At 46.3% G+C, this 18,444-nt stretch overlaps 1 protein-coding gene across 3 annotated transcripts in view; it reads right to left on the minus strand.

The window, feature by feature from the left end:
• tbc1d14 (TBC1 domain family, member 14) overlaps nt 1-17,452 on the minus strand; it is a 39,141-nt gene extending 21,689 nt beyond the window's left edge. For 2 of the 3 annotated variants that reach the window (XM_069721847.1, XM_069721846.1), the window contains exons 1-3: nt 17,106-17,452; nt 13,470-14,247; nt 4,739-4,862 (exon numbers count right to left, since the gene is read on the minus strand). In XM_069721847.1, the coding sequence (XP_069577948.1) occupies nt 4,739-4,862; nt 13,470-14,247; nt 17,106-17,154 (951 nt within the window). In that variant the 5' untranslated portion in view covers nt 17,155-17,452. Of the gene's footprint in view, nt 1-4,738; nt 4,863-8,477; nt 8,543-13,469; nt 14,248-17,105 lie in introns of those variants that run through there. The other variant, XM_069721848.1, reaches the window with a different exon arrangement.
• Nucleotides 17,453-18,444: the final 992 nt, after the last annotated feature.

Genomic DNA, 18,444 nt, shown 5'->3' on the forward strand with positions numbered 1-18,444 from the left:
CTTATTTGTCATTTTTATTGCTTTGCCCTGCATATGCTGCTGTAGCGAGAAAAAAAAAAATCCCTTTGAGGGATTAATAAAGTATCTATCTGTCTCTCTATCTGCTGCCTCACTAGCTAGTAAGCTGCGTGTCACCATACAGTGGATGCACCTACTGATAGTAATCTTGCAGGGCTGTTGTGGTTGGTTACTGAACTCAAGTTAAGATGTCACCAAGCAATTTGTTACAGCTGTTGTTGATCTGAATACTTTGCTTGTTATTGATTGAATCATTTGTGAGTCCTGCAGCCTACTCGTGTCAAAATACCGATTATGAGCCGCAAAGGATCGCTATCAGAAGCTTTCGTACATTTTCCTGAACCGTGACATCTGCACTGCCTTTAAAATCCCTCATTCAATAAAGTCTGGAGGGGGTTTAGTGACTTTTACATTTAAATGAAAGCCCCTGCTGAGAATATAGTCCCACTTTGAATTCAGCTTCAGCCCCTCGCACCTGAGACGTGTCTGGGCTGCCCCCACGAAGTGACTTAAGAGGCTCGGCAGGTTACAGAACCATTATTCTCCGCAGCAGACCAGACGTTGTAACGAGGCCTTTGAGACACGACGTGTCTCCAAACTCCCCAACGAAGCAAAGTGGTGTGAATTAGATTCAATTCGCAGCTTTGGTCTCGAAGGTGAAAAGTTGCCGGTGGAAAAAGCACACGGTGTGTCTGTTGAACAACGACGTAGGCGAATAAAGCATTACACACACACGCGCACGCACACACACACACACACACACACACACACACACACACACACACACCGAGCTCGGTCATGCCACCTTTAAAACGGGAGCAGCTGGACAAAAGCTTGAAATCCAAGCCTTGTTAACTGATTCCTCAGGTCTAATAACAACCTCAGATGAGATGGGCTCAGGATATTGAGTGAGTGAGTGAGTGAGTGAGTGAGTGAGTGAGTGAGTGAGTGAGTGAGTGAGTGAGTGAGTGAGTGAGTGAGTGAGTACATGCACTTAGATTCAAACCATTACAAGTTGAGTCAACATGTAAGTTTCCCACTTAAAGCGGATGCGTGACCTGTTAAAGGGCTGACGTGTACACTGCAACAACCACATATTATGGGGCCGTTCAACCAGGCGTCAAATGCACAGAGAGCGCTGCCTCCCCGCTGTCACACGCGGGGTAATTTGGAAGCCCAACAACGGCCTTCTCAAGGCTCTAATCACAGGCTGCCATCTTGTCTTTCGGTTTATTTTACCAGCAGAGAGCCGTCCTGCTTTTTAACTGGGCCCGAGACGCTTCCCCGTCTGCCTCCTGAATGGAAATGGGAAATTAGAAGTGTTCAGTCACCAGCTGGCTATCGAGCAGCGTGCCCTCAAGAGACCTTGACATTTTTTAACACTGCACCACACCGTGTGTGTGTGTGTGTGCGTCTGCCATGTTGAGCCGAGAGTGCAACACAGAAAATGAGCTCTTTTGCATATTTACAAAGAAAGGCATCAGCGGCTAACACGATGTAGCAGGTTCAATTCATGTACATGAACCGGCTCATTGTATTCGTGTTGCACGTCTATGATTTAATCGTCCATCTCGGGCTACCATGAAACTGCTGCAAAAACAACTTCAGAGCAACCACCTTTTATTTTCAAATGTCCAGTAGTGACGGCAGCCGCCTGTCAGTCAAAGAGCAGCTCCACCCTCAATTATGTGAAACTCCATGCCGAGTTCAAATGGAAGTCGTGAGCTGGCTCTTACGCCATGGGAAGTTGTGTGCACCGTATGCCTGGCGTTCAAGTGCTTAAGTTGTAAAAACACTATTGCTAGGCGACAGTAACGCGGACAATGTCGTGAAGCCACGGCGGGGGGGGGGGGGGGGGCTACTAGTTTAAGCCAGCGAACAGGAAATGAAAAGGCACAGAGGGAAAAGATGAAGAGCAACATTTTCCTTGGCCGTTACCCAAGTGGACTCTACATGACTAAAACGACAATATATTAGTTTAAACATCCAACGAAGAATGCATTTCCATGACCTCTGCCGTTTCCGTATCACGTCGACGAACACGTCACGACTCGTGAACTCGAGCTTTATGGAGAATTTTGAGATCCGGACGTCGCGAATACCACCAGGGGGCGCCGTTCGTAAGGGACAAACGGTAAATACGGACCCTATTGGAACGCAGCGGAGTCCCCCACTACCCAGTGGAGTTACATTACCCGGTCGTGAATGTGGATAAATACGCAACAGGGCTTCAAAAAGTAGCCGCACGACTTGAAAAACAACCACATCGGTACAGCTACATGTTGTTAAAAAATAGCGACGTGATAATCGAAGCGATGTCTTTGAAAACAGCATCACGTTTTAGGGAAGTGGCGTAGCGATGCTGCGTTCAGCATCTTCACCTTAAACTGACGCACCTAATTTATTAGTGCGAACATTCAAAAATCCAAAGCAACTAACAAACATACTACTGAGCAGAAGCTACGACTAGAATTTACATTAAAAAAAAATAATAATAATAATTCTCACATGCTACCAAACCATAACGTTCTGCCTACTGAGTGGCTGAGGTCGACGCTCACGCTGCCCTTTTCATTGTGTTTCTATGAATTGCTGAAACCAAACAGTGAGCGCTTGTTTGCTTTTCAGCACGTGGCTGCCGAATGTAAATGTCACTGATGGGGAGTGTTTGAGCTCTCGCTGTTCAGGAACTTTAACACATCACACTCAGTTACTGCGTCTTCTAACTATTTAGATACGATTTCCTTTATTGCCACTTTTGCGTACATTAAAAAAAAAAAAAAAACGTTTCTCCTAAAACTGAGACTTAAAACAATCAGAGACGTCTCAATAAATAGAACATTTTAAAATCCCGCTCCACGAAGTCACGATGTAACAGCCGTCGGTTACTTCATCTGCCTTGAGGAGGAGTGATAATGTTATTGCGCTCGTCGGTCTTTAACGTCCCGTCGTGCAGTGATGAGCTCCGCTGAAAAGCCATTATTACATCCAAAAGCTTGCTGCTCGTGAGTTTGACCTTTAGACAAACAGCTGCCCTGAAACGCAAACTGCGGCAGCACCGATTTGAAACTAACATTAAAAGTTAACGACTCAAAAAAAAACCAAAAAAAACTCAAAATATCCATCTAATAAATTATATATCTGGGGGGGGGTTCAAAATGTCAAATGTTAGTGGTTGAAGTGTTCCCGGTTTTCCCTCCTGAGATTTAAAGACGCTGAAATTCTAAAAGACAACTGGTGTTTAATTAATTGCATTTGGCAGCTGAAAGAATTGTGTTGAAGTGGGAGCCAACGTGGCCTCGTGTGGTTTAAATGTGAGTCAGGCCGCGGCACAGCTGACGGGCCGGATAAACTTGATTCACAAGCCTGTCACAGGTATTACATAATTCATGACTTGACTGCAATTCATTTTGTATATTAAATCACAATCATTTCCATTCAGATATATTTCCTTCACTATTTCCATGACGTTTTCCACAGTTTGAGGTTTGACTGGTGGTTTTTTTTTTTTTTTTTTTTAATGACATGATCGGGAGAGGAGAGGAAGGACCAAACCGGCACAATGTTTACTTTGACGACTGCCACCCGTCATTGCCAGTAATTTATTTGTTTATTTCAGTCAAGGTTTTTGCATGTTATCGTCGATATCCATGTCCTTCGTGTACCTGCGCGACGTTTGTTTACAAAGCCTGAAAGGCAAACGGGAACGTCCTTTTTATTCCTATATTTAATGCCAATAAATAGCTCCTCCACTAAATAAAGTGCTCTATTAACCTGTAATATAGAAAATGAAACCCTTAATTGCAATTATTTGCGTGACAATTAACCATCCACTAAAATATCCCGATTATGACGCGCTACGCATTTGTGGCTTGCTTTCAAGAACATCGAGCCAACAGTGTTCCCCGAACAAAACGTCCCGACCTTTGTGGAACGAATGCCAGAATTACGTTGCTCCTTTACACGTTTCCTGTTGGATTCGTCAACATCTCGGCACCAACGATCCCCGCCGAAGTCGTGTTTGCGCGCAGTTAGAGGAGAACAGCTGCTCGGAGGTTACGAAGTCGTCTGTTCTCCTGAAGTCAGGAAGGCCGCGTTGTCAAACACGCAAGAGACACAAACAAATAGTCCGAGGAACAAACAAACAGACCCATCGTCGGTTTGCGGGACCGACGTCCACCGCCGCCGAGCGCTTCCTCAGGTGCGTCTATTGTAAATGACGTGATGCATTATGCTGAGGGCAGTTATTTTTCCCCGACAGTAAACACGTACGGTCTGGAATATGTTCGGGATATTTTTTTCATGGATTGATCGTCAGCAGAGAGACGGCCGCTTCAAAACAAAACGGCAAAGACTTACTGAAGTGTTAAGAAATCCTTTGCGAAATCTCAAACAAGAGATTCCTGATGCTTTGTGTGAAAAAGAAACTCGGTTCCTTTTATCGGGTGAGAACGTCAAGAGAAGGGCAACTTAAAACCACTGAACCCTGAAGTCAGAAGATCGTTCGGTCGCGTGCTGGGACGGCGTCGCAGGGTAACTGTTACTTCCAGCCAATACGCAGTTCCCGACTTTTGAACTTCTGCACCACACCTCCACTTTTAATCGTGAGCCGAGGTCATCGTTTGAGGCCGCGCGGGGGTGGGAGGTGGTGGTGGGGGGGGCATCTGACCACACTGACCACGCGCGAACTTCACCGACTGCAAGGAAACGCTGATTGTACCTTTTGTATCTTCTTCGGGTCCTTGACGGGGCCTTCCCGTGGCGGCACTTTCCCAAACAGCTTCCAGCCGGGATCCCTCTGCTCCACCGGCCGACTCTCCTTCGCCTTCCTGGCAAACAGGCTCCTGAGAGAGTAAACAAGCAGGTTATTACGGCCCAGTGAACAATGTGCAGGGGGGGGGGCTGCATGAGTGTGTGTGTGTGTGTGTGTGTGTGTGTGTGTGTGTGTGTGTGTGTGTGTGTGTGTGTGTGTGTGTGTGTGTGTGTGTGTGTGTGTGTGTGTGCGTGTGTGCGTGTGAGACCCTGCGACTACTTGAGTTTACTGCTGAGATAAGCTCATAAAAGGAATCTGTGGATTTAAAATAAAGCAAAAAGGCGAACGAGTCACCCGGAGAGCTTTCGAACAACCTCTGTGACATCACGCGAGCTGGTTTTTTTTTAAAAAAGCAAAACGCGGATGGCAAAAAAAACAACAACATCCGAGCAGCGAGAATCAACGATCACAGATGCTAAAAAGTGAAGAAGAAGAAGAAGAAGAAAAAAAGCCGTGTTCGCCGAACAATTTGATCTTCATTCACTGCATTCGCTTCAAACTAACACCGCGCTGTCCTCTGCGCACTCGAGCACCAAGAGAGGCCGAGCTGCACGTTTATCATCCATCCACCTGGATTTAAATACGAGCCGCGGAGCTGCCGAGCGGACTCCCTCCCGTCGGCGGGGTCCACTCTCCTGTTTGCCCAGCTGGCCTTTCTCCTTTTGTCTCCGGCGAGGCGTTGTCACCGAGCTGTTAGCGGGGGCTTTAATTAAAAAAAAAAAAAAAAAAAAAAAAGGGCCTGAAAAGAGCCGAGCGGCGAATGAAAGCGGTCGAATAAAAAAAATAATTAAAAAAGGACGGGTGTGAGGTGACGTTAACGGGCAGCGTGAAGGGCGGCGGGGGGGGGGGGGGGGGAGTGGAGGGAGGTGGGGGGACATCAAAGAGCCCCGATCCTGAACCGGATCTGGTCGAGAGGCGGTTTCATCTCGTGCCCTTGCGAGACAATTCGGGCTCTCGCCCGACCAATCGGCAACGTGCGCCGCGTTAAAACCTTTGGAAAGCTTTTGTTCTGAAACCGACCGGCTGGCGGAGGAAGCGAGGTCCGAAACGCACGATCTGACCCGAGCCCCGCCGGTTCGTCTCCGGAGAGGGGGGGGAGACTTTTTATAGAAGTTCTGCTTCACTGCTATTAATCCCCGGACCTAAATCTCAGCACGTCAACACGTCACCCGCCGACATATCTCGCAGCTTTTAATTATTTTTGACCCAGAAATCAACGTGTTTCCGGGCGCTTCCGTTTAACACACTCGCTGAACACACACGCACGCACACACACACACACACACACACACACACACACACACACACACACACACACACACACACACGCACACACACACACACACAACCGATTCTTCTGTCCAGCAGCACAAGTGAAAGTGAAAACGCTTTATTTTGGTGTTCAGAAACAGCTGCAGCTTCCTGAGACACTTTCGTTTGAAAATATTTGTTTAGGCTGTAAAATGTCCGCGAGTTTCACACTTTTTTTTTGTTTTTGTTTTTTGGAGCGTGCTGCACGTTTCTGTCCTCCACAAGTGTGAACGCGTGACATCGTAGGTCAGCGAGCGTTACCGCACGAGTCTCTTGCAGATTTGCGGCCATTGGCGAACAACGCCCGACGGACTTCGCAGCCAACCAAGCTCGCCTGAGAGAAAGGGAAATAATGCATTCGATGAATCCGCGTGCCGATATTACCGAACGAATTAAAAAAAAAAAAAAGATTCGGTGATAATCGGCGGTAAAGATATATATATATATATATATATATATATATATATTTAAAAAAAATTAAAAAAATTAAAAAAAGCAGAGAGTCCTTCAAAAACATCCTGATCGGCTACTTAAGAGCCCGGCGGGCTACGACGGCTTATGAAACTAACCACAAGACAAACAGGAACCGCGCCTCGCTAACTGCGAGTGAAAACATCACTGGGTCTGAAATCGTTTGCCACGTTTCGGTTTCCCGTGACGACCGAAAAAAAAAAAAAAAAAAAAAACTACCACAAACTTCGCGCTTTCTGTTCTCCAACCGTTTAATAATAATAATAATAATAATAATAATAATAATAATAATAATAATAATTCCCTGGGTGACTTAAGAGTTTAATAGAAGAAGCTGAAAGGCAGCCAGAACATTTATGTTCTTGCAAATTGTGAACAACACGCAGCGACAGTGTGATATTTAAGTGTTTTTTCAGCGGGGAAACAAACAAACAAACACCTGTCACTTTCCATCCATCGTATTTATTTATCTACCTTTATTTGATTTGTTTTCGTGTGTATACTCTGCGTGTTGTGTATTTATTCTTTTATTGCTATTATTTTTTTTTAATCCAAAACAAATTATTATTATTATTTTTTTTAAATCTATCTCATTTCGTTTATTTCATACGTTTATTTCTAAACGCGTCCGTGCCGTGCGCACGCCGCCGCCGTGGCGACCACATTTCCCCGCTGTCTGATCTACCGCGGGTCTTCAAACAAGCTTCTCTCCCCTCGGAAGAGATAACGGAAGAATGCGCGAGGCGGCAACAAACTCGTAGAGCAACATTTTGCACTCGAGTGAAGAGGAAGCTGTCGTTTGGACGCCAGGATATCTGCCGTGATCAGAGCCGACGCCACCCGCAGAAAACGAGGGGAAAAGAAGGAAACATTAGCTTTTAGTTCACAAGGAAGTAACAGGAGAACTGAAAATGGGGGTGGGGGAGGAGGAGGAGGAGGGGGGGGGGATTTGATCTGAAGAGAAGTTACCAACTAAACCAGTGAAAAACTCAAAGTCCTTTTACTAGATTATAAACTCATCTCGCAGCCTTAATCAGCATTTGTTCTCACCAAAGTTGAGAACCGTTGGCAATATGACTCCATCAGCTGATGAAGGCTGGAAGCTCGAGGGGGGGGGACAAAACAAATAGAAGTAATAAAAACTTTGAGCTCATCCTGTGAATTATCTATGTGCACATTTGCAACATCCAGCAGTGATGGAGGGATTTTCCGATTTTTCCGCGAAAAGCGGAGCCCCCCCCCCCGCATCCCGTCAAGACATCCACAAAGCGGGAGCGCCGACTCGCATTCAGTCCGCGGGCCGAAAGTGCCTCGACGTTGACAGCTGAATGGCCGAGTCACCCGGGGGTGGGGGTGGGGGGGGGGGGGGCTGTGCTCGGCCGCTCAAGTGGAACGGCTCGGAGGTCCAAAAGGGGACCGGCGCAGGTCGCTTTCCGTTTGCGAGGTCAGTTCGAGCCGAGCCGAGGCTCCGCGCCGCGTTCTGCTCCCAACCCGCTGAGGAACTTCGGCGTTGCCCGAATCTGGTTGTGTCGGCAAATAAGGCGATAAGGCGTCCCAACAAACAAGGGAGGACGCCTGGCGTGGAAATGGCAAACAAGCCGGTGCTTGACGGAGGTTCTCCCTACCCATCATCAAAAAAGACATGAGCGAGCAGGAACGAGAAGCGCTCCGGGCTCTCTGCAGAACACGCTCGATCCTGGGAACACTGTGTATTCAGTCCAGGACAAAAAAAGAGGAGGCTGTCGAGCACAATTATTCAACCGGTGAATCAAATCACTGCAACTTGCTCGCGCGGAAAAATGACACTCAAAAATGTTCACGTACCGGCCAAAGTACGTCAGCAAACGAATGTCCGTCACCCTACCTGTCGATGTACAGAAGTAGCGACGGGGCTGCCATCCTGCTCCGTCACCCCAAAAAAAAAAAAAAACCTTGAGCCCAAAAAGGAGTCCAAAAAAAATAAATAAAATAAAACGAAAAGCGGAAACTCCCGGTTGAAGTAGAAGCACTCCTTCAGTCGAGATTCACGCTCAGAGCCTCCATGCTTTTTAGATACGGTGTCTTAAGAAGAAGAAGAAAAAAAGAACAAAGTCCCACACAGCCACTCTGTTGAGGCGGACTGTGAAGGAACAGGAGGTAGACCTAACAAATGGGAGGGGAGGGTGAGGGGAGGGGAGGAGAGGGGAGGGGGTGAGGAGCAGCAGTCTGAAGGGCAGTGAGGGAATAAGTAACTTCTCCATGAGAGGGAGGCGGCATGACACAACAGCAAACGTCAGTAACACAGAAAGTATCCCATCAGCTGACTGATCATCAATCGTGTACTGTAAACAACCGCTTCCTTGTGTGTGTGTGTGTGTGTGTGTGTGTGTGTGTGTGTGTGTGTGTGTGTGTGTGTGTGTGTGTGTGTGTGTGTGTGTGTGTGTGTGTGTGTGTGTGTGTGTGTGTGTGTGTGTGACATTTTTAAAAATCACAGGTTTACTTTGTGAGGGGGACAAATTTGAGGAGAATCCAAAACCATCACTGTTTAAAAAAAAAAAAAAAAAAAAAAAAGGCCAAAGAAAACTAGTGTTACCCACGGGGACGTTAAACCGACAGCGCGTTAAAGCTTAAAAAAAAAATAAATAAACACGTCACTTATCATTACCAAAAGCGCAGCTGGACTATTCGCTCGTATTATAAACCAGCGTCCGGCAGCTCACTTGAACTTGTAAACAATTACTTGTTTACCCGCTAGGGAAGTAAATGGTAAACGGTCTGTACTTGTATAGCTGATGGAAGAAAAAAAAAAAAAGATTTGTCTCTTCCTCTTGTTTGCATTGTGGCTCCAAAAAGTCTCTTCTGTTGTCTGTCTTATTTTCAAGTGATTCCTTTATTGTTTTACTTTCCGCATCTAATTGACGACTCCCAGGTGTCCTCATCTTGTGACCTGCAAATCTAATCAATATTACCATACAAAAGCAGACACAAAGGGAACGGGGCGGGGGGCTGTCAACTGTTTGTCACACTGTATTCACTAGCTAGGACCCCGCCTCGGCCGGGGGCGAACCTTCATTGATTGGGGGGGGAGATTAAGCCGGGGTGAGAGTTTCGCGGTTTAGGCTTAGTCGAGGATCCACTGCGGCTCCCGGGCCTTGCAGATCCCCCGAGATGTCCACGCGGGACGGAAGGATACATGAAACATGATAACAGGCCGAGGTTTGGAGCGGGTGGATAGTTTACGGGAGTGCGACCGGAAGTGGGGGAGTGGTCCTGCTCCTGAAATTCAGCTAAAACTTTATCGCCAATAAAAGCTGCCCTACGGGGGAGATCTGGGAGCACTGCTGGACACCTCTCTTTGGAGGGTGGCATGTATTTGCTCCGTCTTGCGAGAATAAACGTCCGATGTGTTTGATTTTGAACCAAGCCTCGGAGTCACTTTTCCCAACAATCACCTTTCGGTCTCAAAGCGCTTTAACACGTACCCCCCCCCCCCCTCCCACCATTCACCCACTAATGAGACAGATCACCGTGCAAGGTGCTGCCATCAGGAGCACATTCACACGTATGGTACGCCATCGGGAGCAATTTGAGGGTTCAGTGTCTTGCTCGAGGGCGCTTTGGCACGTGGACGTAGTCACGTTACTTCACTTAACTTTCATCTCAGAACATTTTTCCAATCATCCCGGGCGATTCACCGACTCGGCAACGACGGCCTTTACCGCCGAAGCAAAAACTGTGCGGCTCCCGAATACGGGCGTACACGGTTTTTTTTTTTTTTTTTTTTTTTAAATCACAAGATCGCAAGGTGCAGGGAAAGGTCCAGGAAGTTCATGAAGGATCTCAGCCAATCCGACAGCAGACCCGTCAACTGTGCCTCGCACACACACACACACACACACACACACACACACACACACACACACACACACACACACACACACATCATCCATCAAGTCATTAATACCGCCATCAAACATGTTCCAATTACCACAGTTTACTGTAATTGCCCAGCATTTTATTCTTTGTACATATCGCCTCCGTACACGGTTCTGCTTTGAGCCAAGTTCCCACCCGCTGATTGAAGTCGAAAGGAGTCAACGCTCAGCCTAACCCGAGCGGGCTGACCGAAGTTTAACGTGGAGCGCGTCTCCTTATTTTACCGAGAACGGACCGAACGTCCCGTCTGCCGAGTTTATCTCCGTTCGCTAAAACTGGTCGCGCTGTCGCAACGCCGGCTGCCCGAACAACGCAACCAAATCGCATCGAAATCTTATCCAAACCTCGCTTCCGAACGCCGACGACTCTGCCGCGTTCCCATTCGGGACGTCGGCCGCGTCGAAACGAGCGCTCCTCCTCGAGCCGCGATTCTCACTTTAACGTACTGTACGTCATCGTCCGCGTGACCGGTACATTTTGGATGACCTCCCACCCGGCTGCACGCGGGAGAAATGTTTCTTCCTGCAGTGTGTGTTAACGTGCCAACACGTGCTTATCAGCATTCAAGCGCCGCTGAAGATGTTAGAAGATCAGATTAGATTCGACTTTATTAATCCCGCGGCGGGGGAATTCGGTCGTCGCAGCAGGAAAGAAAACCCAAAAGTGCGCACGCTATGAAACAAAATATATGTACAAATACGTAGAAGATATAAGTATTATATAAGATGGATACAAAAAATTAAAAAATCTTATTTTATAATAAATACACACACAGACTACGCGCACACACACAACAAAAGAGTTTTGTCAAACCAAAAGTGTCCAATAAACAAACTTTGACCTGCTGGTGGCGCGAAACAATCAGAGGATCATCCGCCGGACACGTCTGGAACCGGGTTCTGTGGAATCCGCCCGGACCGACGCGGAGAACGGACTCGACAACAGGTCAGTCGAGAAGCCAACAATTCAGCAGCGTCTTCCCTGCACTTGTGAAAATCAGCCACAACCACCAGCTGCAGATGTTTGGCAGCTTGAAAATATCATTTTACAGCATGTAATGTAACATTACGTCGCTATTCTGTTGAAATGAAATTAGTACGTAATCAATAAATAAACAGTGAATGCTGTTTTTTTTTTTTGTTGTTGTTTTTTTCCCAGCTCGGTAATGGCAAAAATCACATGCTTTCGTTACAAAGTTTAAAGTCCCTTGCCGGTCCACCATAAAACAATATTTCAGGCACACGTCATAAAACAAAACGGCACGTGCCGGGTTTGCAGCTGTGAACTTCATTTTCGGCCAGCGGCGTCGTCCAAAACTTTTCTTTTTTTTCCCCATAATTAAAAGTTTGACTCGGCGGTGCGAAATCCTCGTCACTGTTAATCGAAGCCCTGGTAGAAGGAATGTGGCAGAGCAGTGAAGTGGAGATGATTTATTTTTTGCTTTCTTTTTTTTTTTTAATGGCAACGTGTGATCCAGGTCACCGAGTGTGAAACCAGTTATGGATCCACTTCGAGGAATTTCAAACGGACTTTCCTGAATTTTAAATGCATGGTGCGTTTCATTATGTTCTGGTCTGATCTCCATCAGCCGACTGACCTCCCGCTTCTCAACATGCTGCTCTCCTCTCGAGGATTAGTACTCCCCCGCCCCTCTCTCCATTTTTCTTTCGTTTCAGAATCTTAAATTAAGATTGGAGAGTTACATCGATCGCACTTTAGGATTTTGCAAATGCTCGTGTCTGACCTTTTTTTTTTTTTTTTTTTTTTAAATCCCTGTGTGCCCGACGGATGAATAAAACCTCCATACGAAGCTACGGACACCCTCCGGACGCCGTCCTCCACACGGACGCGTCCCCCTCCTCCCCCCGGACTGGTTGTCACTAAATGTCACCACGTCCCGCTGGCCGCCAGGGACGGGTCAGGAATTTAGGAACTATTCGAAAGCTCGCTTTACCGTCGCCCGGCTGTGATGCGTCACTCCCGTCAGAAGGTGGCGGTAAAGCGCCGAAAAAAAGCTACCCGCCAGCCGCATTAAACAAACACGTGAATGGGGGGGGCTGCTGCTGCTGCTGCTGCTCTTTACCAAAAGAACTTGTCCCACGCCGACCACCCGCCTCGCCGAAATAAAATCCTGGATGCGAGCCAACTTTCTCCAACTGAACCGTGACAAATTGGGAATGATTGTCATCGGCTCCACACTGCACTGCTCTTCCCGTCCCTCAACGGGTCCAGTTCGAAGTCCTTCTCCTCACCCACAAGGCCCCTCCGCAACCAACCGACCAACCGACCGACCGACCGACCAACCAGCACCCCCCTCCCCCCCTCAGTTTTTCATAACAGTTTTTACGGTCATCAGCGGATTTGAACGTGATTGTCGTGTGATTTATACTTGTATTGTGTTGTCTTGATCACTTTAACCCGCAAAGTGTCTTTGAGTATGTTGAAAAGCGCTAAACAAATAAAATGTGTTATTTTAATAAAAGAAGTCGCCAAAAGGTAAACCGCTATCTTTTTTTTTTTTTTTTTTAAAAGAGGAAACGGAACACCCGCACACACAAAAACAGGAAGTGACCCATTACAAGCAGCGGGGGGGGGGGGGGGGGGAATTTGTTTTTACAGCAGCCTCCACTTGCAGGTTGTTAATTACCCTTCAATTAAATTATAGCAGAAACTATGTGCATGTTGTTTATCTTCTGCTTAAATACTAACGGCGAGCACAGATGAAATTTAATATTTAAAACTCGTAAGCATCTATTTTTGTGTATGACTTAAGGGGAATGTCGTGTTGTAGAAAATACGGTTTGCTTATGTACAAAATGAAGTTCATGGAGCCACGTTGGAGGGTGTGAAAGCTTTCTTCTTCTTTTTTTAAACTCGAAAACATCTCCCCGTCTGCTAAAATAAAGCGTTATCCTCGTAGCGACAGATGCTGTGAACTCACCTGGTGAACAAGCTCGCTAGAGGTCCCAGTTTCTTCTGCCGTCCGTCCTCGTCCTGCTGCGCGGCCCCCGACCCCGGATGCAGCCGCGAAGGACTCCACAGGTCCCGGAGGTTTCCCGACGACGACAGCGTCACGTCCGAGAAGTGAGCGGTGCCGCTGTCGTCCGTCTCCAGGGTGACGATGGCGCTGGAGTCGGAGGTGACGGTGAAATCCAAGATGTCCTCGTTGGAGACCGACAGCTCCGTGCTCATGCTGGACACGCTGCACACGGAGACGTCGTCGCTGCGGTTCAAGGCTCCGCCGGCGGCGGCGCCCGTGCCCGAGGCGGCGGGCGACCTGAGGGCCGGGCTGAAGAGGCGGATGGAGTCGTAGCCGCTGCGGGGGAAGGTGGAGGACTTGCGCATGGCGTTGCCGTCGGAGGGGTCGTCGTCCAGCGGCAAGGTGGCGGGGGAGCCGCGGCTGGAGTCCGGGGGGAGGAGGAGGCCGCCGCCGTCTCCCGGCCGCTGGTGGCCGTGGAGGATGGGCTCCGGAGGGTTGATCTCCAGAGTGGGTATCCCCGAGTCCTGAGAGGTCAAGCTGTGGCTGTCCGGGTCCAGGTCTGAGTAAGCCTTCTGGGGGCTGCTGTAGTAAATGGGGGTGGAGGAGCAGGATGGCTTGTAACTGGGCAGGGTGGGCAGGGTGGGCTCGCTGTGCGGGGTCGAGCGGTGGCGGGTGGCCCGCTCGTGGAGGCGGGAGGCGCCCGGCTCGCCGACGGCGGCGCCGTTCTCCACCGTGGCTCCTGCGGACGCACCGTCGAAGAGAAGAGCGGTCAGATCAATACGTTTTTAAAAACGACACTTCTTTTTCTTTTCTTTTCTTTTTTAACCCTTTAAGCACCAGAGGCCCCCCAATCGGGGGCCGGGGACTAAACTATTATCAACATATGGTTGCAGAGATGTACTCTTTTTGCAATTTCCAAGCAGACGCCTAAAGAAATTGGTGTTTTTAAAGGGTTAAATTTAACTAAAAGAAGTTAACCACATCACAAAACAATTCTTACCATCCTTATCGTGAGCAGTGTTATCCAATGAGAGTCCACAGCTGTTTGGACATTTATTCCAAACATTTATTTTTTTCTACACTTTCTTCTTTCATTTGTCAAATATCGAAGCCATCTACAGTATTTTGCCCCGTCTTGTTTTTGTTTTACCTATATTGATATTGATATTGATATTCTGCTGCCATACTTCCAGAATCACTTTTTCCGTCAGGAATTCGACTTGGTGATAACAGCCGAGTGGAGCAACAACAACAACAAAAAACAGGAGAATAAAAACATAAAAAAGGGCACGAAGCAAACGTAAAGATGAAACTTAGTAGAATAAATTAACCGTAAAATAAAATTAAAACGTACTGCATATATTCAAATTAAGTAAACGTGCTCAAAACATTATGATACATATTGTGCAATATTTACACTAATTTTTTTTTTTTTTAATTTTTTTAAAACGCTGTGTATGTTGTTTATCAATGGACAAAAGATGATTCTGAAAAAAGTTGACATATCTGATAAGTTGTGTAAAACTTATGAGGTCACTTTTCAACCAAAACAGTGAAACATTTGATCAAAGTGAGGATTTGCTGCTGTTCTCAGTTTTATGGTTATTGAATATTGTTGGTTTTGATCAGCCTGACGGAGTCATGTGAAGGTGTCACCACGAGCTCTGAGGGACGTAATGGAGGCTTGTCATCAACTGTGCAGATCGGGACCAGGAAGTTCCCCTTCTGGCAAGTAGTTCGTGGCTAATTGAGTAACTACCGCTTTATTTGGTGATGTAAACGCCCCCCCCCCCCCCCCAAAAAAAAGCAGTATTACCAAATATGAAGTTCTGCTCTGAGCTACGTTTTCAGTTGATCTACTGCTTTCATGGAGCATTTTTTTAAATGTTTGGTTTTTTTTTTTTTTTTTTTTTTATAGATTTGTGCCTGACAAAATAACCACAACTTAAATATGTTTTAAGTAACGTAGCTAAAGTGCAGATGGGTGTCAAAAGCTCATTAAATCAGCCCTGACTGTAAAACCTGTAGTTCATAATAATAGAAAATATTTACATGTTGACATTGACAGCTCCGCAACGTCATTAAAAAATTTTTTGTCTAATGGACCAGGACATTGAGTACATGGGCGTGACACCATGATAGGTGAAAACTAATCCCGCAGTAACCACCGGCCTGTAACTGGAGTCTGCGGTGTAACGTGAACGGGGCCTCGGCAGGAGCGCATCGGGCTTCAACACACGCTGGGAAACTAAGCCAGAAATGAAAACACACTTTATGACAAACTAGATGTTTGTTTGTTTGTTTTAAATGGAAGGTAGGTTCAAGGTTTCTACCAGCGCGACTCACAGAGTCACCGACGTATTCGAGTGAACGCAACTCAAAAGTCTTGGTCTCACAGAAGGTGCACGATACCGAGAGTGTGCCGACTTGGAGAAATTTAAAAGGACCAAAGCTTTTCTCGGTCAAATAAATCCACTTAGAGAGTGTAACACACGCCAGAGTATTACCCAAGCTCTAAACCCTGACCTGCAGGTTGTCATGTGAGACTGGCAGACTTTGTCCCAAAACACAGCAACAGGTTGTTCCTGTGCCAAGTGGGGTGGGTGGGTGGGTAGGTGGGGTGGGGTGGGGGGTGGGTATCCACGCACACACACCAGCATAAAGACACGAACGTTCTTCTTTGTTAAAAAAAAAAAAAAAAAAAAAAACCATGAAACAACGAGGTTGCCATCTTTGATTGTCTTACCGCACCACCCTTTTGAATACACGCACACAATCCTGTCCTGTGAGTCACCACAGCATTTTAAACGGGCACCGTGAGGAGAGGCAATATCCCTTTTTTTTTTACCCTCGGACGGATAACGTCGGAAACGCGTTCGGGGCTTTGCGCTATCAGTTTGAGTTATTACACAAAAGCACAGCTGCATATTTATGAGCGCATAAGAAAGTCGCAGTCAAAGTCCTATTCGATGAAATGAGGACATTTGGTTGCACGTATTCAAAACTTCTGAGCCTTGGAATCTAATCCCGCATTACATTTTATATAGGCCTACATAAAATGTCACATTCTCGCCGAGCATAGTGACGCTTCACATTTTATATGTGCTATTATTGAAGACTGTAAAAGAGTAGCTGTGGGGTTAAAAAAAGAAAATTATTTCATTGATTTGCATTGAGGGAAACATGACCATGTATGTTGAACATTAAGGATGTGCTATGGCTAAACTAATCATAATCTTAAAACAATTCATACAGAGTGTGGTTAAAAGTTCACATTTGACTGCGTGGTTAAAAGTTAAAAATTTCCTCTCATTGAGCGGCTATTTTTTTTGTATTAAACGTATGCCGAATTGAAGAATGGCATTAATTGCTGCACAAAATGTTAATTATCACGGATTGATAACGGTGTGAATTTACAATATTAAAAAAAAAAAAAAAAAAAAACACGTTTAAATGTGATATTTTTTTTGAATGCAGTTTGGTTGGACCTGGGACGTCACCGAGCCTGCAGCATCAGGGGGGGGGGGGGGGGTTCAAAGTGTTATGCGAGTTAACCGTGATAAATAACAAGAGGAGGACCGAGGGCAGCGAACGTACCGCAGCGGCTGTCTGTCCGGTCCCGGGTGCCGTGGGTCGGGTTCGCCATGCTGCCGGTTGACGCTACAGGTGGGCGGCAGGTGGTCTCCGGCCGGAGTGGTCCATGGTGATGCTGCTGGGACTAACTGCTGCTACACCACCACCACATCCATCACCACCACCACCACCACCGCCGTCGTCGTCGTCATCATCTCCCTACCTCCCTCCAACGCGGCTTAGTGCACACAAACACGTGGGTTCACGTGTTTTGACGGTAAATTCACCTCGAGGAGGAAAGGCTCGTGAACGCACCGGCTCGCCGGCCGACTGCACTTGCCGCTGACGCCAACTCACCGATTTCACCAGCGCTTCCTTCCTCAAGTGGAAGCAACAAAAAAAAAAAAAAAAATTTAAGTTAAAAAACCGCGAGAGACATCCGTTTTGGCTTTTCGAGGCGTCGCGACAGCAGGTGTGTGGGGGGACGGACACTCCGTCACCGCTTGAGAGAAGAAGAAGAAGAGGAAGAAGCGGAATTTCTCAAGTTTATCCGGAATCGTGAACATTTCATACCTGTCTCGACGCTTCCGCCGCCATTTTAAAACAAACTTGTACCGAGTGCGGTGTAATCGAGTCAAGAAAGTTCCCCGTCGATGGATTCACCTGTCTGGACCTGAAGGCATTAATAATCGACCGACACGCTCAGAAATAAAAGTATGTTTCCTCCTGAATTATATTACCACACAATATTTGAATGTGTTATTAAAGTGAAATGGTTATGGAACTTTATTTCTATAAGACTTGAGAGTTTCTGTCAGCATATATATATATCTAAATATTTACATATATATATATATATATATATATATGTAGAGAGAGATGTCCAGATATATGTATATATATATATATATATCACACACTATATCAGTCTACATGTCTGTCTACCTATCTGTGTCTGCCTGTCTATCTATCTGTATACATACATATATCTGGACTCTCTCTCTCTCTCTCTCTACATATATATATATATATATATATATATATATATATATATGGAGATATGTGTATAAAATACTGGATAAATATAACAAATATATATATGTAGAGAGAGAGAGAGAGAGATGTCCAGATATATGTATGTATAGACAGATAGACAGGCAGACACAGATAGGTAGACAGACATGTAGACTGATATAGTGTGTGATATATATATATATATATACACACACACACACATACGGAGATATGTGTATAAAATACTGTATAAATATAACAAATAATATGTATATTAATGTGCATATTATTTCCAATATATATACTAATGTATAATTAGTGCATTTGGCCATAAACTGTTCACAGCCCA

This window comes from Brachyistius frenatus, unplaced genomic scaffold, assembly GCF_029030835.1.
Source record: "Brachyistius frenatus isolate BFR_SWC_R1_liver_20210118 unplaced genomic scaffold, ASM2903083v1 Contig_274, whole genome shotgun sequence".
Lineage (NCBI taxonomy): Eukaryota > Metazoa > Chordata > Actinopteri > Embiotocidae > Brachyistius > Brachyistius frenatus.